At 38.4% G+C, this 26,360-nt stretch overlaps 1 protein-coding gene across 1 annotated transcript; it reads right to left on the bottom strand.

The window, feature by feature from the left end:
- On the bottom strand, window positions 1–25,860 carry LOC311590919 (vomeronasal type-2 receptor 116-like; the record flags this gene model as incomplete). Its single annotated transcript, XM_084770212.1, has 6 exons — window positions 1–899; window positions 10,827–10,950; window positions 19,596–19,814; window positions 22,156–22,968; window positions 23,254–23,536; window positions 25,748–25,860. 6 exons carry the CDS (start codon window positions 25,858–25,860, stop codon window positions 1–3), a joined length of 2,451 nt encoding a protein of 816 aa, XP_084626338.1.
- Window positions 25,861–26,360: the final 500 nt, after the last annotated feature.

Genomic DNA, 26,360 nt, shown 5'->3' with positions numbered 1-26,360 from the left:
CTAGAATTTCCTCCTGATCTTTTGGATAGAATTTCTTTCAGGTCTTAACAAAATTATGTAGAATTTAGGAACAAAGATGCATCCAAGCATCCCGGCAGTGGAAGCCAAGATGGAGAAGATCTCCACAGCAACCATGACCATGCCCTTGGTGCTATGATATACAGGGATGAAGCTGATCCAGACACTGCAGAACACCAGCATGCTGAAGGTCAGGTACTTGGCTTCATTGAAGGTGTCAGGCAGGTTTCTCACCAGAAAAGCCATAGTGAAGCTTCCCATGGCCAGGCAGGCCAAATATCCCAGAACACAGTAGAATGCAGTCACTGAGCCCTTGTTGCACACAATGATGATATGGCCATGCTCAGAGTGTGCATCAATATCCACAAATGGAGGAGAAGATCCTAGCCAAATTGCACACAGAATTATTTGGAATAGGGAGCAGATGGGAATGATGTAGTTAGGTACCCCTGATATTAGGATATACTTCATCCTTCTTCTGGTACCTGTGAGTTTGAAAGCCAGAACTACAGTGATTGTTTTGGCCAGAACTGTGGAAATAGCCACAGTGAATACAATTCCAAATGTGATCTGCTGCAGGATGCAGGTGGCTGTGTTTGGACGCCCAAGGAAGAGCAAGGAGCAGAGGAAACAGAACATGAGTGATATAAGTAAGAGGTAGCTGAGGATTTTGTTATTGGCCTTTACAATAGGAGTGTCATGGTGCTTCATGAAGACCCCAAGAACCACAGCAGTGCATGCAGTGAAGCACAGGGCTATTAAGGCAAGAGCCATACCTAATGGATCTCCATAGCTCAGGAAGACCACAGCTTTGTCTATACAGTGGTTCTGCTCTGGGTTGGCATACTGCTCCTCTGGACACATCACACATTGATCCACATCTGATGGAGAAAGGGGGGTTTTTATTAGTGCTGCTTCAGCAGTTTATTGATCGGACATTAGAGAAGGATGGCGGTATGCACCTTTTCATACTGATTATGTAATTTCATGTCATTTTGCACAGCAATGATTTTATTTGGTCATACTCACTCTCTTTAAAGAAAAAGCAATCATTTTCACATTTATTCAATTTTGTTTATAATGTTTGTAAGTACAGTTTTTTTTTACATCATTCTTCATGTTTTACTGAAATTACTTAGACTCCTGAGTTCAGGAGAGGTAAATTCATTAATGATGTTGCATCTGAGTGTATTTGAAAATCACTAATTTTTTTCATTGATTGTCTCCTGAGATTGTTGTCTGTTTTATCACTGTTGCCTCTGTGACAGAGGGAGACTCTGTCTTCTATTAGGACAAGACCTGTTGTAAATATTTGAGTTTCAATTCACTAGCCCAAACACATTCACATAAATGGAATGAGCAGGCTATGTGTGTGGTTTGTGTGTGTGTGTGTGTGTGTGTGTGTGTGTGTGTGTGAATGTAGAAGTAACAAGAAATCTCATGAATCTGAATTTTCTTGTACTTATAAAGAGGATGTAGTATGTGAGAGTGAGATTTGAATGATATATGAATATAATGTTAATGACTGAAAACTGCAAAAGTATTAAATAACACTTTTCTCATTTGTATGTGTATCTATCCATAGAGACCAGGACTCCTGATAACTGTTATAGGGAAGCACCAACATTAACAGTGAAAGTAGAAAACTCTGAACTTCCTGAGCACTAAAACGTTCGTTTTGATTCCATTTTGTTTGGAATCATTCAGCCCATTCCTCCTCCCTTCTTTTTAACTCTATTAGACCCAGACTCTGTGAGTGGACACAAGGACATATGCAAAAACAACATGAGCAAGATAACAAAAGGATTCCAATAGTGGTAACCAAGATTGTTTACATTATATTTATTGTACCCCATTCATAAATTGCAAGATTCAGATGGCAACTGTAATATATGTGTGGGAAATTCCACCCAATCATTGGATAATTGCAGAGAGTGATGATGTGCTTCTAGCTATTTCTTTATTTTTATCTAGAAGAATGCATTTATGGATAGATATAATTAGTGAATGTTTTTATATACCTTGGCTAGTTGGCTCAACTGTAAAGGGAATACAAATATTTCTCAGAAAACCAGAGTTCCAATTCCAGTACTTATGTCCGGTGTTTCAAAACTGCATGTAACTCTATCTGCATGTGTTTTGTAGCCTCTCACCTGCATCTGCACTTGTGACATGCATCCACCATCCCCTAAAACATAAACCTAATTAAAGTGATGAAAATAATTTTCTGTAAATTTTGTGATATTTGTTAATAAATGTGTAAAAGCCTCTATTATTACTTGCTTTTACATTTAAAACAATTTTATTATATGTAGTTTATTATAGACAATGTTGTATGTTGGAGTGAAGAGCCATCTTCTAGGAGTTAGTTACCTACTCCTGCTACATGGATCCTGGCCATGAATTCAGTTTGTCAGCCTTAGTGTCAAAAGATTTATATTCTGGGTCATCTCAATTGCCACTAGTGCCTTTGGTACACACCTTTAGTCTCAGAATTCAGGAGGCAGATGAAGGTGGATCATTGTGCATTCGAAGTGAGCCTGGTCTACAAAGGGAGTCCAAGATGGCCTAGGTAATAGAGAAACCCAGTCTCAAAACAACAACTACAACTACAACAACTACAACAACAACAAAACACACACAAAAAGCAAAAGAAAAAGAACTTTCCTTTAATTATATAGGATGACAGGCAAAATATTGAAAAATTGTCCATTGGCTATTTGCATTTAGTCAGCTCTAAATAAATAATCATTTGACTAATACATTCTGTGTAGGTGGGAATAACATTTAAAGATTTTGAACTAAATTCTTTCCATATAAATTATTCTAAGCTACAATATTATTGCTTTATTAATTGGATACTGTATATAAAATATCGATTACAAGAATCCTCATATTTCCTCCATCATGTCTGTAGACACATTCCACGCATACCTAGAATCATATAACCTCAGACATTTAAAAATTGGTCTTTGTATATTACAAAGTATCTTACCTCTCATTCTTAGATTCTCACAATCATGAGAGAATTATTTTCCCTCCATATTAAAATAACAGAAAACCTATAATCAGTATGCAACAGTGACATGACAGGATCTAGTTTGTCTGAGGCCCTGTTTTGTTCTGCATGGAATCCTGTACTTATGCAATGTGCACAAATCATGTAGGGACACACATATATATGCTAAGAGAATACATAAATATTTTTAAAATTCTTAGACAAGAATCTAATCTATATAGAGTTTTAGAAGAGATAAATCATTACGAAAGTCTATAAAATGCATGCAAATTAAGGTTTGATTATCAAAATCTATCTTTGAGAAAATGTGATTTTCTGTCAATTGAAAATGAGTCACAGGGGGGATCCAAGATGGCGGCGAGCAGTGTGGACCGTGTTTGAAAGCTCCAGCGAACAATTCAGGGAATTGCACAGATTTCTGAGCCAGGAACACCAAGGTCCCCACACCACGGCAGCAGAAGTGCTCCACGGTCCGGAGGGACCAGGGTGCGGAGGACCTGCCGGCCCCTGCACACAGGAGGAGCGAGGACTTTCTCGGATCAGAGCGGCGGCGGTGAGAACAACAGTGCCCACAGCGGCTCCGGCAGCGCCAGAGGCGGTGGCTGAGGTTTGCAGCTCAGAGCCTTCCAGTGGAGGCGATTAGTGCGGTGGACAGTGGGAGTTGCTGCGGGAGAGGGGACTCTGGACAGGATTTGGGTCGCGTGGTGCCTTGAGACCCAGGCTGGACTCAGCGGACGGTTCGGCCCCAGAATCCTGGGTGGGCTCAGTGAGCTGGGCTGTGGAGAGGCTGGCTCGGCTGCCCGAGGCGCAGCTCCCCTGCTGTGACGCAGGCGGGGCAGAGAGCCGGCTTCCACCCTGAGCTCCGGCTCCGCGCAGACGTGGTTTTCCTGCTGTGACGCGAGCGGGGCAGAGCGCTCAGTTATACCCGGGGAGCTTGCTCAAGCAGCCTTGGTTTTTCGGCTGTGACGCAAGCTGGGAGGTGAGCCGGCTTCCACCCTGGGCTCCGGCTCAGCGCAAGCTCAGCTTTCCTGCTGGGACACGAGCGGGGCGGAGCACTCAGTTATACCCTGGGTGCTTGCTCAGGCAGCCTGGGTTTTTCTGCTGTGACGCAAGCTGGGCGGTGAGCCGGCTTCCATCCTGCGCTCCGGCTCAGCGCAGACCTAATTATCCTGCTGTGACACGTGCAGGGCGGAGCGCTCAGTAATACTTTGGGTGCTTGCCCAGCCCAGCATTGGTTTTTCTACTACCACGCAAGCTGGGTGGAGCGCTCCCTTCTACCCTGGGTGCTTGCTCATCAAGGTCCCAGTTTCCCTGCTGTGACACAAGCCTGGAGAAGCGCTCACTTCTACCCTAGGTGAGTGCGCAGCACTGCCACAGTTTTCCTGCTGTGACGCGGGCTGGGCGGGGCACTCAGTTATACCCGGGGTGCTTGCTCAAGCAGCCTTGGTTTTCCTGCGGAGACACGGGGTGGGTGGAGCACTCACTTCCACCCGGGGTGATTGCTCAGTGCAATCGCAGTTCTCCTGCTGTGACAGACGGTTCAGGCCCTGAGAAACTAGCTGAGCTCGCCACGTGGCTCGGGCCCAGTATCTCTGGCGGGACTTGGCAAGGGACCCAAAAGGTTGTGATTACCTTGGCCTGACCCAACGATCACTCAGAGACCCAGAAAGATTGCAGGATCCACAGCAAAGGGGAGCTGAGGATCACTGGTGGTGAGAGCCCAAAACTACAGGGCTAACCTCCTGCCATCCACACCAGTGAAGTATCAGGGCTTCCAGCCTACGGAAATCGTGAGAAAACAAGTGAATCTATCATCAGACTCCATCCACTCAACTCTGGAAGTTACCCAACAAAAACAGAGACGGCAAGATGTCTAAGGGACAGCGTAAAAGCATTCGCAAAAAACCCCAAAACAACATGGAGTCTCCAGCTCCCAGCTATCCCAAAGAAAACAACACGGAGAACTCACATACAATGGAAACACAAGAAAATGACCTCAAAGCCTTGGTAATGAGGATGGTATCGGAGGAAACAAATAGAATTAGAAATCAGATGCACGAAGAAGCAGCGAAGCAGGTGCGAGACATAAAAGAAGCACATAGAGTAGAACTGGAAATTTTTCAGGAAAACATAAGCAACCAGATGAAAGAAATTAAAAAATCTGTTCAAGATATGAAGATGAAAATGGATTCAATGATAAACACACAGACAGAAGAAAAACGAGAACGTGAGGCCTCAGAGAAGAAGGTGAATGACTCAGTGCTGAGCTTTTCTAATAGAATCCAAGAGATGGAAGAGCGAATCTCAAGTCTAGAAGATACAATCACAGATCTTGAAGCAACCAATAAAGAAAATGCCAAATCTGGAAAACTCCTGACACAAAACATCCAAGAAATTAAGGACACCATGAAAAGAAGAAATCTGAGGATAATAGGCATTGAAGAAAGAGAAGATATCAGACTCCAAGGCCCAGAAACTCTTCTCAGCAAAATCATAGAAGAAAATTTCCCCAATCTAAAGAAAGAGGTGCCTATAAACATACAAGAGGCATACAGAACACCTAATAGAATTGACCAGAAAAGAAAAACTGCCCGTCACATAATAATCAAAACACAAAACATACAGAACAAAGAAAAAATATTAAAAGCTGCAAGGGAAAAGGGCCAAATAACATTTAATGGCAAACCTATCAGAATTACACCCGACTTCTCAGCAGAGACCATCAAAGCCAGAAGGGCCTGGACAGAGATCCTGCAAACCCTAAGAGACCACAGATGCCAGGCCAGACTACTTTACCCAGCAAAACTATCAATAACCATTGATGGAGAAAACAAAATATTCCATGACAAAACCAAATTCAAACAGTACCTATCCACAAATCCAGCTTTACAGAAGGTACTAGAAGGAAAACTCCATCCCAAAGGGTCAAGCTACAACCAAAACTACTCAGGAAATAGATAACTATACCATGGCAAAAAGACAACTACACAAACGCTCAACTGAAAACAACATCAAAATTAAGACTCTTAATAGTAACTGGTCGTTAATATCTCTCAACATCAATGGTCTCAATTCTCCAATAAAAAGACACAGACTAACTGAATGGGTGCATAAACAGGATCCAACATTCTTATGCATCCAAGAAACACATCTCACCCATAATGATAGGCATCACCTCAGGATAAAAGGTTGGAAAAAAATATTCCAAGCAAATGGACACAAGAAGCAAGCAGGCGTAGCCATTTTAATATCGAACAAAATAGATTTTCAACCAAGATTAATCAAAAGGGATGAGAATGGACACTTCTTACTCATCAAAGGTAAAGTAAACCAAGATGACATCACAATTCTGAACATCTATGCTCCCAATACAAGGGCACCCACATTTGTAAAAGATCTGTTAAAAAGGCTTACACCACACATCAAGCCCCACACAATAATAGTGGGAGATTTCAACACCCCACTCTCACTGAAGGACAAGTCATCAAAACAGAAACTAAGCCAAGAAATAACATCACTAACCAATGCCATGGGTCAAATGGACCTAACAGATATCTATAGAACCTTGCACCCAAACAAGAAAGAATACACCTTCTTCTCTGCACCCCATGGAACCTTCTCCAAAATTGATCACATCGTAGTTCACAAAGAAAGCCTCAACAGATACAAGAGGATTGAAATCATACCTTGTATCCTATCAGATCATCATGGGCTTAGGTTGCAATTCAACAACAACAGAAATAACAAAAAGCCTACACGTATGTGGAAACTAAACAACTCTCTGCTAAATGACACCTGGGTCAGGGAAGAAATAAAGAAAGAAATCAAGGAGTTTCTGAAATTCAATGAAAATGAAGGAACAACATACCCAAATCTGTGGGATACACTGAAAGCAGTGCTAAGAGGAAAATTCATAGCACTAAGTGCCTTTAAAAAGAAATTGGAAGCATCGCACATAAACACCTTAATGACACAACTGGAAGCCCTAGAAAAAAAAGAAGCAGAAACACCCAAAAGGAGTAGACGCCTGGAAATAATCAAACTCAGGGGTGAAATTAACAAATTAGAAACTAAAAAAACAGTCCAAAGAATCAACAAAACCAAGAGCTGGTTCTTTGAGAAAGTCAACAAGATAGACAGACCTTTAGCCAAACTAACTAAAAGGCAGAGAGACAGTATTGAAATCAACAAAATCAGGAATGAAAAGGGAGACATAACAACAGACACTGAAGAAATACAAAGAATCATAAGATCCTACTTTGAAGGCATATATGCCACAAAATTTGAAAATCTAAGGGAAATGGACGATTTTCTTGATCAATTTCACTTGCCAAAGTTGAATGAAGAACAGATAAACAAGCTAAATAGTCCCATTTCCCCTACAGAAATTGAAGTAATCATTGATAGTCTCCCAACCAAAAAAAGCCCAGGGCCAGATGGCTTCAGTGCTGAATTCTACCAGACCTTCAAGGGCGAGTTAATACCGATACTCTTCAAACTACTCCAAAAGATAGAAAGGGATGGAACATTACCAAACTCATTCTATGAGGCCATAGTCTCATTGATACCTAAACCTCACAAAGACTCAACAAAGAAAGAGAATTTCAGACCAATTTCTCTGATGAACATCGATGCAAAAATACTAAATAAAATACTTGCAAAACGAATACAAGAGCACATCAGAGATATCATTCATCATGACCAAGTAGGCTTCATTCCAGGCATGCAGGGATGGTTTAATATACGGAAATCCATCAATGTAATCCACCACATAAACAAACTGAAAACAAAAAACCACATGATCATCTCTTTGGATGCAGAGAAAGCATTTGATAAAATCCAACACCCATTCATGTTTAAAGTTTTAGAGAGATCGGGAATACAAGGCACTTTCCTCAACATAATAAAGGCTATATATAGGAAGCCAATAGCCAAAATCAAAGTAAATGGTGAGATACTCAAGGAAATTCCTCTAAAATCAGGAACAAGGCAAGGCTGCCCACTCTCTCCATATCTCTTCAATATAGTACTCGAAGTTCTAGCCAGAGCAATAAGACAACATAAGGAGATCAAGGGTATTCAAATGGGAAAGGAGGAAGTCAAATTATCCCTATTTGCAGATGATATGATAGTCTACATAAGTGACCCTCAAAATTCCACCAGAGAACTCCTACAGCTGATAAACACCTTCAGCAAATTGGCTGGATACAAAATTAACTCAAAAAAGTCTGTAGCCTTCCTATACACAAATGACAAGCTTGCAGAGGAAGAAATTAGGAAAACTACACCCTTCTCATTAGCCACAAGTAATATAAAGTACTTAGGAGTTACTCTTACTAAACAAGTGAAGGACCTGTTTGAAAAAAATTTCAAATCCCTAAAGAAAGAGATTGAAGATGACATGAGAAGATGGAAGGATCTACCTTGCTCATGGATAGGGAGAATTAACATAATAAAAATGGCCATCCTACCAAAAGCAATCTACAGATTCAATGCAATCCCTATCAAAATACCTACACAATTTTTTAAAGACATTGAAAGTTCAATTCTGAACTTCATATGGAAAAACAAAAAACCCAGAATAGCTAAAACAATCCTGTACAATAAAAGGTTCTCTGGAGGAATCTCCATACCTGATCTCAAATTGTACTATAAAGCAATAGTAATTAAAACTGCATGGTACTGGCACAGCAACAGGCTGGTTGATCAGTGGAATCGAATCGAAGACCCAGATATGAATCCACACACATATGGTCATTTGATTTTTGACAAAGAAGCCAAATCCATTCGATGGAAAAGGGATAGCATCTTCAACAAATGGTGCTGGTCTAACTGGATGTCTATGTGTAAAAAAATGCACCTGGACCCCTATCTGTCACCTTGTACAAAACTCAAATCTAAGTGGATTAAAGACCTCAACATAAAACCAGAGACACTAAATCACTTAGAAGAAAAAGTGGGGAAGAGCCTGGAACATATTGGCACAGGAGACAACTTCCTGAACAGAACACCAACAGCCCAGGCATTAATGTCAACAATTAATAAATGGGACCTCATGAGGCTGAAAAGCTTCTGTAAGGCAGATGACACCGTAAAGAGTACAAAGCGACAGTCTACAGACTGGGAAAAGATCTTCACTAACCCCACATCTGACAAAGGTCTAATATCCAAAATATATAAAGAACTCAAGAAATTAAATACCACCAAACCAAATAACCCAATCGAGAAATGGGGCATGGAACTAAACAGAGAATTCTCAACAGAGGAATATCAAATGGCTGAGAAACAATTAAAGAAATGCTCAACCTCCTTAATCATCAGGGAAATGCAAATCAAAACAACGCTGAGATTCCATCTTACACCCATCAGAATGGCTAAGATCAAAAATTCAAGCGACACCACATGCTGGCGAGGATGTGGGGAGAGAGGAACACTCCTTCATTGCTGGTGGGAATGCAAACTAGTACAACCACTTTGGAAATCTATCTGGTGCTATCTCAGAAAAATGGGAATAGGGCTTCCTCAAGACCCAGCTATTCCACTCCTTGGAATATACCCAGAAGATGCTCCAGCACACAGCAAGAAAATTTGCTCAACCATGTTCATAGCAGCCCTATTCATAATAGCCAGAACATGGAAACAGCCTAAGTGTCCCTCAGTAGAAGAATGGATAAAGAAACTGTGGTACATATACACTATGGAATACTATTCAGCTATTAAAAACAAGGAATTCCCAAAATTTGTGGATAAATGGATTGAGCTAGAAATGATCATAATGAGTGAGTTAACTCAGAAGCAGAAAGACTCAAATGGTATATACTCACTTATATCTGCATATTAGCCCAACGGGCATGTCCCACGAAAGCCTTCACTTACCAGGAAACAGAGACAGAGGAGAGGACATTCTAGTGGGACTCTAGATGTGAGATTCATGAGAGAAAGGCAAAGCAGAAGGACCCAGAGGGTCCTAGGAGCCTACAAGTAGAACATTATGATAGGCAGATTTGGGCACAGGGGTCCCACTCAAACTAGGCACCAGACAAGGACAATACAGGCGGTAAACCTTAAACCCCTACCCAGATCTAGACAATGGACAGAACACTCTCCACAGTAAAGTGGAGAGTGGGATATTACGTTCTCACACACTCTGGTGCCACACCTCTGACCATGTCCCCTGGATGGGGAGACCTGATGGCACTCAGAGGAAGGACAGCAGGTTACCAAGAAGAGACTTGATACCCTATGATCATATAGAGGGGGAGGTAATCCCCCTCAGGAACTGTCATAGGGGAGGGGAATAAGGGGAAAATGGGAGGGAGGGAAGAATGGGAGGATACAAGGGACGGGATAACCATTGAGATGTAACAAGAATAAATTAATAATAAAAAATAAATAAATAAATAATCCCAGCACTCGGGAGGCAGAGGTAGGCGGATCGCTGTGAGTTCGAGGCCAGCCTGGTCTACAAAGTGAGTCCAGGACGGCCAAGGCTACACAGAGAGACCCTGTCTCGAAAAACCAAAAAATAAAAAAATAAAAAAAATAAAATAAAATAAAAGGAAAAAAAAAAAAAAAAGAAAAAAAGAAAATGAGTCACAGCATCCATAAACACATGAGGGCTTATTGTTTGCTGTTGTTCAGGAAATTGTTAATATTTGCATTTTACAAAGACCTTATTAGGACAGTTATATGTAATATTTGTTCAGTTTTTTTTTGACAACTTGAGTATCTCAAAGTGGGTAGGAGATGATGATAAATGTGAAGGTTTCTATACAGCAGCAACACTCACTTGTCGCATTAGAAATTTCATTTTCTGGGCATGGGCTGCATTCAAAACAACAGGTGGCTGCCCCATCTTTCCATAATTTTCTGAATCCAGGACCACAGTCAGCACTACACACAGAGGGCAAGATCTGAGATAAATTAGACACATACTGATATCAGATTTTTACCTACTTCTTCCATATATATTATATTAGTTGGTTGAGTTATGAATAACTTTATTCAATAAACATGAACTGATGGAGAACATGTCATTTAATTCATAGTATAGTGTCAGGCACATAAATATATGGAAATAAATTGATGAAAAATTGAGTTGCTCTTAAACTCCTAGAAATGTAGGAACAAGAATTTATAGTGTGCTGTATGCAAACACTATAGAGACTTCAGCTGGATTTTTCTAGTTAATGATTGTCAAGTTGACCCTAAGCACAGTAAAAATACAGAGAAAAATTACTTGAGAAATTATGTCCATCACTCTAGGCATTGCCTATATTTGTGAGGCATTTCATTCAGTGGTAATTGATGTATGAGTGACCATCCCACTGTGGGAGGTGCTCTTGTTAGGCAGGGATCTATGTGAAATCTAACAGAACAAGCCAGTAGCAGAGCTTTTTGAGGGTCTAGATTTAGTTCCAAATGCAGAGGTTCCTGCCTTGTCTTCCCTTGACAGTATTTTCTCTGACCCACATCAACTTTTTCCTTATTTTGCTTAGGGTCAGTATTTAATCACAGCAACAGATTAGGAATATAAGACTACAAGGCTCTTGCATCAGGGAAAGTAGTCCTTGAATCTCAGATACCAAACATGACTTCGAATAAATTGGCAGTTTAAACTTTGACAAGTGTGTGTAAAGAGAAACAAAGGTGAGTGGGTAAATCCTGGTTTATTATTAGCATAAGTACTGAATTTCTGTGTATTGGGCTGAAGGGTGGAGTATTTCCTGAGGTGAACAGGCTCAATAGGGGTGAGAAATACAGGGAACTCTTGAATAAAGATTGTTTAATTTAAATTGAAAAAAAATTTCTTTGGTTTTTTGAGACAGGATTTCTCTGTGTAGCCTTGACTCTCCTGGATTCATTTGTAGACAAGGCTGGCATTGAACTCAAGAAAAGTTTTTCAGTTAAAATAAAATATTGAACTTGAAGATCATTTGTATGACAATGAACATTGAAATTGGGGACTGCATGGAAAATTGATCTGTTTCTGCCTTCCCAGTTTGAATCATTTGTTCTTTGTTGTGGATAAAAATGTGATTCTATAATTGAATTGAATTATGTGATGGATCAACCCTATTTGATTTATGGATGTTGAGCCATGCTTTCATTCTGGGAGTGAAATCATGTTATGCTAAGACAGTCATCTTTCTCTTTTGTTGCTGTGTTTTTTAGTACATATTTAGTCAAGAATTATTCCATACATATCCAAATTATAGATTACTTTTCAATATTTTCTATTACACTTTATTACAATGGATATCTCCTATACTTTAGAACAGCTCTCTTCATGTATGTGAATGAGCTTTGACTTTTCCATGGAGGCAGCAAACGTGTCTTTCTCATAAGCAATTCTCATTTCCTTTGTGTTTCAGTTACAAAATGTGACTACTACAATTCAGTCATTTAGAATTATTTGTTTTACTTTCTGCATGTTGTTACTGCAATATTGATTCCTTTCTAATGGATGTTCTTCTTTCTGCCATCCTAGCGTTGTCTTTACATAGCTTTGGAAACCTGTTCATTTTACTTATAATTATGAAAGAATTCTTAAAGTATCATTTGTAGTGTTGTTTCAGCACATATGAATTTCTGTAATTGTGTTCATTATTGAACCTTGTTCTGTGTCCTTCTATTATGAGATATCAATACACTGTGTATAGTAACTAGCCTTGGCAGTTATGTGTCTAATTTTTTGACACACATCATTGTTACTCTCCACCTTTAAAGGCCTCCATGGTAAAATCTGCAATTCTCCATGTGTTGCTATTTTATGAATGGGGCTTCTATTTAGTGGCATTCCAAAGCTTCTTCTTGGTACAAAGCAAATTTAAGTAATATATATCAAGCCTTGGCTTATTTTTGTGGTGGTGTATGCCTTTATTCCTAGCACTAAGGGAGGCAATTGCTGTGATTCTGAGACAAGCCTGATTTACTAAATGAGCTCTGGGTACCAAGGCTGCACAGAGAAACCCTATCTAGAGAAACCAAAGAAAGAAACAAGCAAACAGCAACTAAAACAAAGTTAGATAATTTCTGTTGTGGAGAGTTTAGGTAGTACTTAAATAAATGCTCTCTCTGTATAGCCACAGATCATGTTTTATTTAAGAAATTTAAATTTAAATTTTACTGAATATAATGTATATACCTTTAGTTTCTGCTTTTTCTCCTATTGTGTCCCTGGTTTGTCAATTTGTTCTGTTCATCACATGCCTTTTGTATCCTCTGTATTTCATTCTTCTTTAGTGTTTATCTTCATCTTTGAGCATTCTAACTCATATGTCTTGTTTTCAAGTCTTTACATCCTGTCTTCCACTTGAAATATTCTCTTGGTAAGAATACTGATGTTTTTATTTGATTTATTTTGTAGTTTCCTTACATATTTTAGTTTGATTATTTAACATTTTTTTGCATCTTCCTTGCATTCTTGTTTCAACTCTTCACTCAGTGCCTTATAGTATCCAAGTTTTCAAGATCTCATTGTATGTTCGCAGAGGTGATTTGTCTTCTTGATTAGTTGGAAACTCTCTTAAAATTATTATTTTTTTCCATTACATATTTTAAATTTATCTCACGGTTATCTTAGAAGGAGTCAATATAGCATGTTATCTTGCCCAAATCTAATTAAAAATAAACTGATGCCCAAGGAATTAATGATTCAAATACATATATCTCACCAGTGGTACTGATGTAGTTAAAAAAAATATATATCAATGTAAGATAAAGGTCAGTTATGAGCACTCAGGCAATTAGGAGTTGTCTTTAATGCCTGGTTACAAAACATTAAATATTGTTTTTTCAAATTTGACATTATTTATTCAAATTACATCCTGAATGTTACTACTCACTTGTATCTTCATCTTCTCATGCTCTTTAACCCACCATTTTAGTCTCCCCTAGACCTCTGACAATAGGGGACTTTCTACGCCACTATATGGCCACAGCATACCAGGTTTCATCCTGATACCTTCCTCTCCCTTTCTGTGTGTCCAAGGGCCTCCTACCAAGGAGAAGTGATCAGACATAGGGAAATATAGTTCATATCAGAGGCAGAGTCCGCTGTACACACAACTGTGGAGAATGAGCTGTCCAATCTCTCATTCTTCAATACCATTCTCTGCACTCCACCAGGTGTCCAGTGGCAAGTGCCAGCATTTGTGCTAATCCATCGCTGAGGAAAGCCTCTCATAGGGCATCAATTTTGAGTTGATATCTTATTAGTGAATGTATACCATCCATGAATTTCTAGGTCTCTGTTACCTCACATTGGATGAACATTTTTAGTTCCATACATTTGCCTGAAATTTTGAAGATGTCCTTGTTTTTAAAAGCTGAGTAGGATTCCAGGGTGTAAATGTACCCTAGTTTCTTTATACATTCTTTGGTTGAGAGGCTTCTAGATTGTTTCCAGATTCTGGTTTTTTTGCAAATAGTTGAGCAAATGTATTCGTTGTATGGTTGAGCATCTCTTTTGTATATTCCCAGGAGTGGTATATCAGGGTCCTTAATTATCAGTATTCTCAATTTTCTAAGAAAGCACCAGATTGATTTCTTTAGTGGATGTACAAGTTTACACTTCCCTCACTAATGGAAGAGTGTTCCCTTTTCCCCAAATTCTTGACAGCATTTACTGTCACTTGAGTCTTTTTTTTATTTTAGCCATGGTGATGGGTGTAAGATGGAGTGACAGATGTGGTTTCATTAATTCTCCCTAATGATGTAGAACGTTGAACAGTTTTCAGTGTGTCTCACTGTTTCATGTGGAAACACAAAAAACCAGAGTACCTAAAAGAATCCTGTACAATGAAAGATCCTCCAGAGGAATCTTCATACCTGATCTCAAGCTGTACTATACAGTAACAGGAATTAAACAGCATAGTCATGGCATAGCAATAGGGTAGTTGATCTATGGAATCAAATCAAAGACCCCGAAAAAACTCCACACACATATGGAAACTTGATTTTTTAAAAAGAAGCCAAATTTATTCAACGGAAAAAAGATAGCATCTTCAACAAGTGGTGCTGGTCTAACTGGATGTAGAAAAAATACAGTAGACCCATATTTTTACCATGCACAAAAATCAAGTCCCAGTGCATTAAAGACCTCAACATAAAACAGAGTCACTAAATCTGTTAGAAGAAAAGGCAGGAAAGAGCCTGGAACTCATTTGCACAGGAGACACTTCCTGACAGAACTCCAACAGCTCAGGCCTTAAGGTCGACGACTAATAAATTGGACCTCATGAGGCTGAGAAGCATCTTTAAGGCAACAGACACTGTCATCAGAACAAAGTGACAGCCTACAGACTGGGAAAATCTTCACCCATCCCACATCCAACAAAGGTCCAATATCCAAAATACATAAAGAGCTCAAGAAAATAAACACCATCAAACCAAATAACCCAATTAAGAAATGGGGCTTAGAATTAAACAGTATTCTCAGCAGAGGAATATTGAATGTTTGAAAAACACTTAAAGAAATGCTCAACATCCATAGTCATAAGGAAAATTCAAATCAAAATTACCCTTAGATTCCATTTTACACCCATCTGAATGGCCAAGTTAAAAATTAAAGTGACATCACAAGCTGGTGAGGATGTGGAGAAAGGGGGACACTCCTTTATTGCTGGTGAGATTGCAAACTTGTACAACGACTTTGGAAATCAATCTGGTGTTTTTTCAGAAGACTTAGAATAGGCCTACCTCAAGGTACAGCTATTCCACTCTTTGGAAAACACACAGAACGTGCTCCTCCATAAAACAAGGTCATACTCTCAGCCATGTTTATAGCAGCCTTATTCGTAATAGCCAGCATGTTGAAACAACCTAAATGTCCCTCAGTCAAAGAATGGATAAAGAAACTGTGATACATTTACACTATAAAATAGTACTCAGCTCTTAAAAGAAAAGAAATCCTGGAATTTGTGGACAAATGGATGGAACTAGAAATGATCATATTGAGTGAGTTAATGCAGACTCAGAAAGACTCACATGGTATATACTCACATATAATTGGACACTATCCCTACCGGGATGTCCCCTGAATATTTTCACTTACCAAGAGATTTGCATAGATGCGGGACCCCCTATTAGGACTCTAGGTCAGTGAAGTACATGAGAATAGAGAAATAGAATTTTTCAGAGGGTCCTAGAAACCTACAAAAAGAACATCATGATGGGCAGATCTGGACCTAGGAGGTCTTTTCAAGCTACTGCACCAACCAAAGACAAATACAGTAAATATTGAACCCTTACTCTGATCTAGCCAAGGGACAGGATGTTATCCACAGTCATATGAAGTGCAGGGACTGACTCTGACATGAACTCTGGTGCCCCATATTTGCCAAATACCCCTTGATGGGAAGGCCCTGTAGCACTCAGAGAAAGAATAGGAAGGCTACGAAGATGAGACCTGATAGGCTGTGACCATATGTTAGTGGCAGATTTCCTTTTTTGTAGCAGAGATATGGCATGGGTGTAGGGTGAAAGAGGGCAGAAAGGTGGAGCAGGATGGAACAAGAAAGAGGGTAAACATTTAGATGTAATCTGAATAAATTAATAATAATAAAAAAGAAAAATATTTTCATGACCAGTGGACGTTAGGTTCTTTTATTTTGATGTTGTTTGTGGTAGTGTGTTTATCTGATTTTGTTTTGCTAAAGTGAAGTAATCTAATTCCAGTGTTTTTTTGGTTTAGTTAGGCTCTTTGGTTTGGAGTTTTCCTCTTATCATCTTCTATAGGGCTGGATTTTTAAACATTTTTTAAATTAATTTATTCTTGTTACATCTCAATGGTTATCCCATCCCTTGTATCCTCCCATTCTTCCCTCCCTCCCATTTCCCTCTTATTCCCCACCCCTATGATTGTTCCTGAGGGGGATTTCTTCCCCCTGTATATGCTCATAGGGTATCAAGTCTCTTTTGGTAACCTGTTGTCCTTCCTCTGAGTGCCACCAGGTCTGCCCTTCCCGGGCTGAATTTTTTGATAGGTACTGTTTTAATTTAGTTTTTCATGGCATATCTAATTTTCTTCATCTATGATTAGTGAACTTTTTATTGGGTATAGTAATATAGATTGCCATCTCAAGACTATTAAGATTGTAATACCTCTGCCCAGGCCCCTCTGGCTTTCATGGCTTCTGCTGAAAACTCAAATGTGATTCTGGTATGTTTGGAATTGTAAGTTACTTGGCCATTTTCTCTTGATGCTTTTAATGCTTTTTCTTTGTTCTGTGCATTTTGTGTTTTGGTTATTATGTGGCAACATGATTTTCTTTTATAGTCTACTCTACATGGTGGACTGTAGGTCTCGTATATCCCTATAAGCATCTCTTTCTTCAAATTGCAGAAGTTTTCTTCTATTATTTTGTTGCAAATATTATCCTGGGTTTGGATCCTGGCATCTTCTCTTTCCTCAAATCCTATTATTCTTAGGTCTCATCTTTCAGTGCTCTCCTTGATTCCTTGGATGTTTTATGTCAGGAATTTGTAAACATTTTCTTTGATGGTCTCATCAAATTATTCCATTGGATCGTCTACACCTGAGATTCTTACTTCCCTTTCCTGTATTTTGATGGGGCTGATTATCTCTACAGGTTCTGTTTTCATTTCTAAAATCTCTCTTTAGGTCCTATAACCTACAATTCAGTTTGAGATTGTGTGGCAATGCACAGGGCTGGGTTGAGTGTGTGTGTGGCTTTGGAGACCAGGCCAGTGCATTCCTGTGCCTGGGATATTTCTGTGGATTAGCAAGGGGATCCGAGGTCAGATTTTCCTGTGCTCCAAAGCCTGGAATTTCAGTTGAGCCTGAAGAACCAGATTCTAGTGCCCTGCAGCTCACTGTTTACTCCCTGACACGGAGTCTGAGATGTAAAGTGTAGATCCAGCTCTTATACAGACATCCAGTCTCTGGGGCCTGTGCACATGCCCACAGGGAAACACAAATGTCTTTGTGGACCCATTTATGTGGCTTGACGTCAAACCCACTCATCTTTCAGACGGTGTGGACTGCTCTAACCCAGGGTGTTCCAGTTCTTGCTATGAATTTTTCAACCCAGTCCCTTGGTTCAGTCTCTCTGATAAGACAGAGTACATTATCATTGCTCCCATCTTGGATCCTCTTATAATTATTATTAATTGGTTGTTTAATATGTCATTGAACATTCTTTCATTTAAGTCTAAAATATTGGAGTTATGTTCGATCTTTCCATATCTTCATATTGATGCTTATTTTTTCTGTATTGTGATATGTATATGGGGGATCAGAGCATTGTTTATATTGTTTGACTTCTGTATACTCATCCTGTGTTTGCTTATGTAATATTCTACTTAGATGTGGTTATAACAAATATGAGTTATCATTTCTTACTACAGAATTGATATGTATTTCAGTAGCTACACCTTAAATTCACATGTTTTCCCCTTAGATACTCTTTTCTCACCACACTGAAGAGAATAATTTACTTTAAATTTTATATTTTCTGAGGAATATGACGTATCACTTGATATAAAAATTAAAGACACTCCTGAATTTAAATCTTTAAAATTCGATGAAGTTTGAATTGGGTAATTTGAAGTAAATACCTTAACACCACCCACATCAGAATTCATACGAATAATATACACAGCATTTGGCATGTGAAATTTCTTTTGTTAAAGCCACATTTGTATTACTATCAATCCACCTCATTTAGAGAATTAAAAATGCAATCCCATTATTGGTTATACCAATAACCTTACCATAATTCAGGGAATTAAACAAGATTATACCCTTGAAAAATTTCTTCTCTAGTGTATCACTCAGGGCTGGGGAGATGGCATATTGTCATTAATAATTATTGATCATGAAGCAGACCGAACTGAGACTATGAAAACGTATTTTTTTGTCAAAAATCTGTATTAAGTTTCCAGGAATCTGAACCACTTCTTGGCATCTATATGCATTACATGTGCTAGTATTTCATAGACATACGTACAGATAAAACATTTATAAAAAAGTGAAAGAAAAATTAATTTGATAAAAACTAAGTTTACAAATCTTAGAAAATCTAACATGGTTCATGAAAGTTTTATATATATACATATATAAACATTTAAACTTTAGAAGCTCAATGTAAAAATAATTAAGCAGTATTACATAGTAAAACGAATGATTTATATATTTTTCCTTACTCCATGCTGAAACAACCTCAATATATTTGACTTTTGTGCCGGAGGCCCAACAGAAATGGAAAAATCACTGTTTTGTAATAAAACTGGAACCAAGAAATTATTGCTCATTTTAGAGCAAGTAATATTGAACAGTAGTAATAGACAATGTTATAGTCCTATTAAAAACCAGAAAGAGCTCTGATATGATAAATGTAACTGTATGGAAATAGAATGTTCAAAGGAGGAATAAATATATCACATCAAAAAGTGAAAGTAAGAAACATAGTATAATAGGACAACTTTTGATTCCATACATGACTATCTATTTTATATCACTAATTTAGAATGTGCACACATGACAGTGTTTACTGTTGAGTCAGGTAAATCAGTACAATAGGTCAAGACCTACCTTTGTAGTTCCTGTGGCCCATTCCATCATCTCTGCAGATAAATGGAGCTGTTGACTGTGTGGAAAATATGGGCTGATACTTCCAATCTTCACCTTAATTTCAAGACCTTGTTGCCAATTGGATAAGTAGAAAATGTCATATTCCTCCTGCAGTTGGTTCATATTTACTCTGTCACCAACTGGATTTGTGAAGTGGATATTCCTCAGAATGTCATAAAGCTGAAATAGAAATAGCATACTGTAGTGCACAATCCCTTTCTTGAATCCAGACAGTGAAATCTGACTTTATCCCAAAGGCAAATTTAATGAACCAATCCAGGAGCAAAAATTCAGTTAAAGCAACTGGATAAACAAAATTAACATCTCTGTGATGATCTGGATACCTAAGACATGGTGGGCTTCTACGAGGATATGGGGGTGAGTCTAGGTGAGACTCCAAGTAGCAAGGGTCATGGAGACTACACAGGACACTTTGGGAAGGGAGAGGAACACCAAGCAACCCAACAAAACTTCAGTCCAAAATTTACCCTGCCTATGGGAAATGCAAGGATATAGATATCGTTAAGATTGAGGAGATGTCCAAACAATGCCTGCATCAACAGGAAACCTACCCCATGGAAGAATGGTGGACGCTGACACTATTAACGACATTCTGCTATGCTTGAACATGGGAGCCTAGCAAAGTTGTTCTCTGAGAACCTACACCCAGAAGTAGATGGAAGCAGATGCTGAGATTCACAGCCAAATACACCGTAAAATGTATGAAGTCTAGATAAAAAGTTGGGAGGAAAGGAAGAAGAATCTGGGAGTAACAGATCTCCACAAGTAGACCAGAATTTCTAGCTAACCATGGCCCAGAGCAGCTTGTGTAGTTTGAAACACACACTAAGAATCATGCATAGACTGGACCTAGGACCCCTAAACATATAAAGCACCTCAGGCTTCATGTGTGCCCTATAATGAAGATCAATCAGGATGTCTCAGATTAAGACACATTTGCAATCTGTATGATCACTACAACCTGGTGGAGATTCCTCCTCTGGCCACAGGGAAGAGGAAATGCTCAGCCTTGACTCACTTGATGAGATTCAGTGAGTTGTTAAGAGGGATCCTCTTTTCTGAGGAGTAGGGTAGTGGGGATGGATGTAAAGTGCAACCAGGAGAATCTGAGAGAAGAGCCGACCATCAGATTATAAGAGAATAGATAAATTAACTAAAATTAAAAATTACCATAATGTCCCTGGGATTTTATAGATTTCAAGATTATACTGCCAAAACCAGAAACATATTTGCAGAACCAAATGAGATATGCAGTATGAACACACAGACACACACACTGACACACACATAGACACTAACAGACACACATACACATGTTACTACACATAGAAAGGTTCCTTAATCATACAGAAGATACACACAATACAGGAAGACAATTATTTACACACAAATACACACACATGTCGCCAAACTTATACGCATACAAGCACTCCCAGGTAGAGAAACATACAGATGTAGAAGAATAAAAAGCATATTCACACACATAGCCTGACAAGTACTCAGGAGAAAAACAGATAAAAACAACCACGTAGAATGACACAGACAGATAAATTGGTGGTCACATCCAACATATACAGATAGGCAGGAATAAAGCCAGGCATACATAAAGTCACACACACACACACACACACACACACACACACACACACACATACAGCAATGCAGATATACCTATATGCAAGCACATTGACCGAAACATAAAAAAATACAGACTTATTCACCTCACAACAAGTTCAATGACAAATATACACAAAAAGATATAGACAGGCACAAACACACATACAGAAAAACATTGCTACATACAAAAATGTATGTTCACATCCACAGATAAATGGGAAGATCGCAGATAGAATAGAAACATCTATACACAGCAACAGCAACAAATATATGTAATGAGATGCACAACAACAGGAAAAACATACAGAGATACAAAGTGATAAGTATAATTTCTCACATATGAACAAACATTTATATATGTAATTGCATTCCAGCACTATTTCCTATGTAGTTACTTTCACCAACTGAAGTAAGGATCCGCATACTTACAGTGGGTGCTGAATCAGTTTAAAAACCTTGGGAAAACCATCCATACAAGTATTACAACTTATTTGACAATTAATGAACAAGGGCTTATCCTTATATTATGGAGAGGATTAATTTGCAAACACTGATTATGCTTCCAGTTTTGAACCGGTGTGTGGATATTAAGGTTCTGTGTATCAAAGTCAATAACCACCATAAACAAAATTCCCTACCACACTAGAACCTTTATATATTGCATTTTTACTTGTATTTCTTTTCTTTTTCACTTAAATAATTAATTCAGATTACATCCCAATTGTTATCCCCTCACTTGGATCTTCCCATTAACCCCTCTCTCTCACTTTCACCCTATCAAGCTTTATATTTCATCTTTACTACACTGAGATGGCACCTGTGAGAGCCTTATAAAAGTATGTCTTTGATGACACCAAATATTATACAACAGAAGAAACAGTACCTTAAAGCACTGATGATTGTAGTTGTTCCATGTGCTTATTTCTTGTTGAAGTATGTAGTGAAATAACCACTCATGATTGGCATTGGCATAGGCATACACAGCATTGTATATGTCATAACTGCTACCACTAAAGGCCATGTCAAAAGAATTTTCCATTAGCCACTGTAATGTGGCATTGGATGAGCAGTTCTTCATTGTGTTACAGTTAGATGCCAAGTAATCACAGCTAAAGTTCATCCACTCCAGGCTTGCCAGATATTTGTCAGAGTATTTGATAGGATTCAATGTCTGGACAAAATTTTTGAAACCTGAAATGTCTGGATGATGGTGTGTAAAAGTAAGAGTCCCATGAAATGAGTCCAGTGTGTAGTCCCTCTTACTTATAGCATCATCCCACTGAGAGGTTGTGATCCATATTCTCTTTATACCTAGAGATTCCCACCTTCTTACACTCAAAGCTAGTGTATACTCTATGTCACCATAAGCGATGACAACATTTGTGGAAGATGTCATGATTTGGTTGTAATACACTTCTGCTCTTGACATGTATAGCTCCATGTTGACTGGGATCATGTTCACAAAGGCAAAGCAGACTGTGTTTATTTCCATCTCTCTCCTCAAATATGAGAGAAATTGTATGCCCTGATCATTGTCTGAGATGACTAGTCCAATCCAGTTCCATCTGAAATAAATTATGAAGGAGGCCATGGCCAGGGCCAGAGATATGTCCTTAGGGCCCATCTGATATAGAAAAGGATATTGTTCATGATCACTTAAAACAGGTTGGAAAGGTCCAAATGTAAGCAGAACGACCTAGGACACAGGTAGCAGCATGAGGCAGCATGAATATGTAAGAACCTGTAAACACATTTCTCTTCAGAGAGTTCTAGAGAAACCAATTAGCTCTTATGTCTTTCCTCATCTGTATTTCAAAGAAGGACATGTGGGTGGAAGACCTATCATGTCTGTAAATAGTAAGGCCCTTGAACATAGATTGATATGATCATGAGGTCATTCTCCTCCTTAAACTCTTCTTAGAATCTCTGAACCATACCAAAAGAGACATAATATCAAAAGTCCCACTCCATAAACTCTCACCTTGTAACTTACGAACAGGTTCATGAATGTCTGTATTGTTGCTGTTGTTTCCCAGCTTGTTCCTGTAAGTAACACTCCACACGTTGGATTTCTTGTACAGTCATAATTAGGTAGAACATTGTTTATGGCCATACGCATATGACTAGTCAATTGTGACAGTGTCTTACAACCAAATCCAATGTAGTCAAGCACAGAGATATTTGGTAAAAGAACAGGGTTCCTGCTGACTTCATCCATGGAAAAAGCCAATGCAAAAGCAAATCGCTGGCTTTTTGGTGTTGTGCTGCAAAAGGATACAGTGTTTATTATGGGCAGAGATATACAGCTAATCATTTGGGGTTTTTTTTTGGCATTTCTCTGTATTTATTAAACAGTACAGAAAGCGTCACATGGAGAAAGAATAAGGGATACTTTACAAAAATACTTAAGAGTTTTACAAGGAATTAATCACTAACTCCAAGTGACCCCAACGGCCTCAGATAATAAACATTATTACAAGTATCATCAGCTAATCATTTGTAATGAATACAAGAAATATCCTTTATTCAACAGTATTTCCTCCCACCTCTAAAGACTGAAAGAGCTGTCCTGTGTTGTGGGATTATAATGACATGAGAAGCTGGAAATTACAAAAGCTTTAAACACTCCTGAGAGTGTGTCTCCCACATGTACTATGTGATATTGACATCTTCCACAGAGACTGTTTTTATGTCTTGTTTTGGATGCTGTCTCAGAAGGTAAGGACACGAGCATAGGTATGACCAAAGAGAATTTCTAAAGAAATCTTTAATTTGAAATTTTTGAGCAATATAAAAATATATGTGATTGTGAGATGGCTTAGGTTTTAATCATGAAATTAATGAAATTAGCTAAGGCAGTTAAAGAAAGTATTAGGAGTGCACAGTTGCCCTTATAATGGGCTAGATTTGGCTCCTGTACTTAAATTTATTTATAATTAGAGGCAATATATTTAACAAATCACCTCATATCCATCTCTATCTCCTGTGTTTTTTCTTCCAGTTTGACTACTAGAGAAATAAAAACCATTTGTAAATTTTGTTGTTATCCAAATTCTTATATCTAAAAAATAATTGATAAAAATATGTATGCACATGTTTGTGTGGACAATAATTTTTTAGGCCACAATATGATAATAAAATCCACGGCTTTTAAAATTCTGACTCAAATGTACAGACACACACCTGCTTCTTTTCCTGAGATCAGAGATTAAGGTCACAAACCACCACCCAATTTTGATTCATCTATTTTTGTTTACACACACATGTGATGTACTCACACTGTGCATATCCTGGTAACATATTTTTTCTTAGAGAAGACATCCTTAGCTAGATGTGGTGGTACATGCCTTGAAATGCCAGCACTCAGGAAGGCAGATGCAGTCAGATTACTGTTAGATTGGAGACATCATTTTCTATCAAATGAGTCCATAATAACCAAGACATTACAAAAAAATGTCTCAAAAAACATTATTTTGCCTAACTTTCTGGTAACACTAACATAACTGTAGCTCTCTACTGAGAACAAGAAACATTCAGAACTTCCAGTAGCTTTGTAAATGCCATAATTTATGTTTATAAAATAGAATACAATGATGTGTGAGAATGTTAGTTTTTAAATAAAGAATTCATACATAAAGGGAGAAGATGTATGGCTGTTAAATAATGGCAAAATTTAGTTAGTAAGTAACTCCTCTGTTCTCAAGTGTTGCCACCTATCACATAATACAACTGCCACTAAGGCAAGCAAAAAGGGGATCTAAAATGTAAACAGTGTGAGTGATAACCTCACTTTTAAAAAAATCCAAACATATTCATTACAGTCCAAGAGTTTGAAGAACTCACCTTGGTTGTATATAAAAGCTAGTCTTTGTACACCTATACAAGTAATTATGGAACAACAGGAACATAGTTCCCAGTAACCTGATCTCTTACTTCCATTCTCAGTGGAGCCTAAGAAACCATAGTGTGACCACACAGAAGGAATTGGAGAGAGTGTCTTTGTATCTATGTGGAAGCTCTAAAGAGCCACGTGTAGCACAAACACTACTAACACAAACAGAACAAACACTACATGCACAAGGAGATACAGCAGACTGTACAGTCATTTACTGTAATGTACTTAGGATAAAACTTGTTGAAATACATGGGATTGCTTTCAGTCATACATCCCTGGCTATGGTATAATGCAAACTATGATTAGGAGGACTATATATGCTGGGTCAGTATGAGAGATGTTGTTTTTCAGTCAACCTACTGCTTTCAATGAGGTGCCTAACAGAAATAAAATCAGAAAATTCCTGAAGATCATTATAAGTAGAAAAAAGCAATGTGTCTGTAAAGAAGTAATAGTTCACTCTTGTTGTACAGGCGGTGGGAACAGGGTAACAGACTCAAAGTATTGCTATGATCCTCATCAAATACCCCACGAAATATGTGTCAGGATATTTAAATGGAAGATATTTAAAAGCACTTACAATTTATTCAGATATTTGTTCCAATGCTCTCTGCCTAGTTTCTCAGGGTCGATTCCAAGGAAGAAGACACAATTTGGCCCCAAGTCCAGTTCTTTATCTTCCTTCAACTTCATTCTCCAATAACACCTAGGATGAATGAAACTGGCCAGGAGAAGGGGCATGTTCAGTAGCAAGAAATGGAAAATCCAAGCACACATACTTGTCCTGCCTTAAACCTGGGCAATGTGGAATCTGTACTGCTATCCACACATGAAATGAGCACCTATGTTTTTTGACCTGCTTTTATTTCTCTGGTCAAAGAGACTCTAGCTGTATGTTCTTGTTTCCTTGTTTTCCACATTGATGCTGATTGCTGGAGGAATTTTTAACACTCTCTTCCCTGGGGTGCAACCGATATCCAGAGTCTATAGGAAAAGCATGGGTAGGTAAATAAATATGTGAATAGTTCAGGTAAAGGTTCAATGAACTCACATATGTTTTAATATTTAAAGCCCCTGGGAGAAAATTCTTTTGTTCAAATTTGTTCCTTTGAATGTCCAAACAAAATGATTATGTGAGGAAAATAAAAATGATCTCAGTGTATTCTGTTAGATGATCAACATGGAAACATACA

This window comes from Acomys minous, assembly GCF_964271855.1.
Source record: "Acomys minous genome assembly, chromosome: 20".
NCBI lineage: Eukaryota > Metazoa > Chordata > Mammalia > Rodentia > Muridae > Acomys > Acomys minous.
The sequence above is the reverse complement of the archived record's forward strand: the minus strand, read 5'-3'. Positions and strand labels throughout refer to the sequence as shown.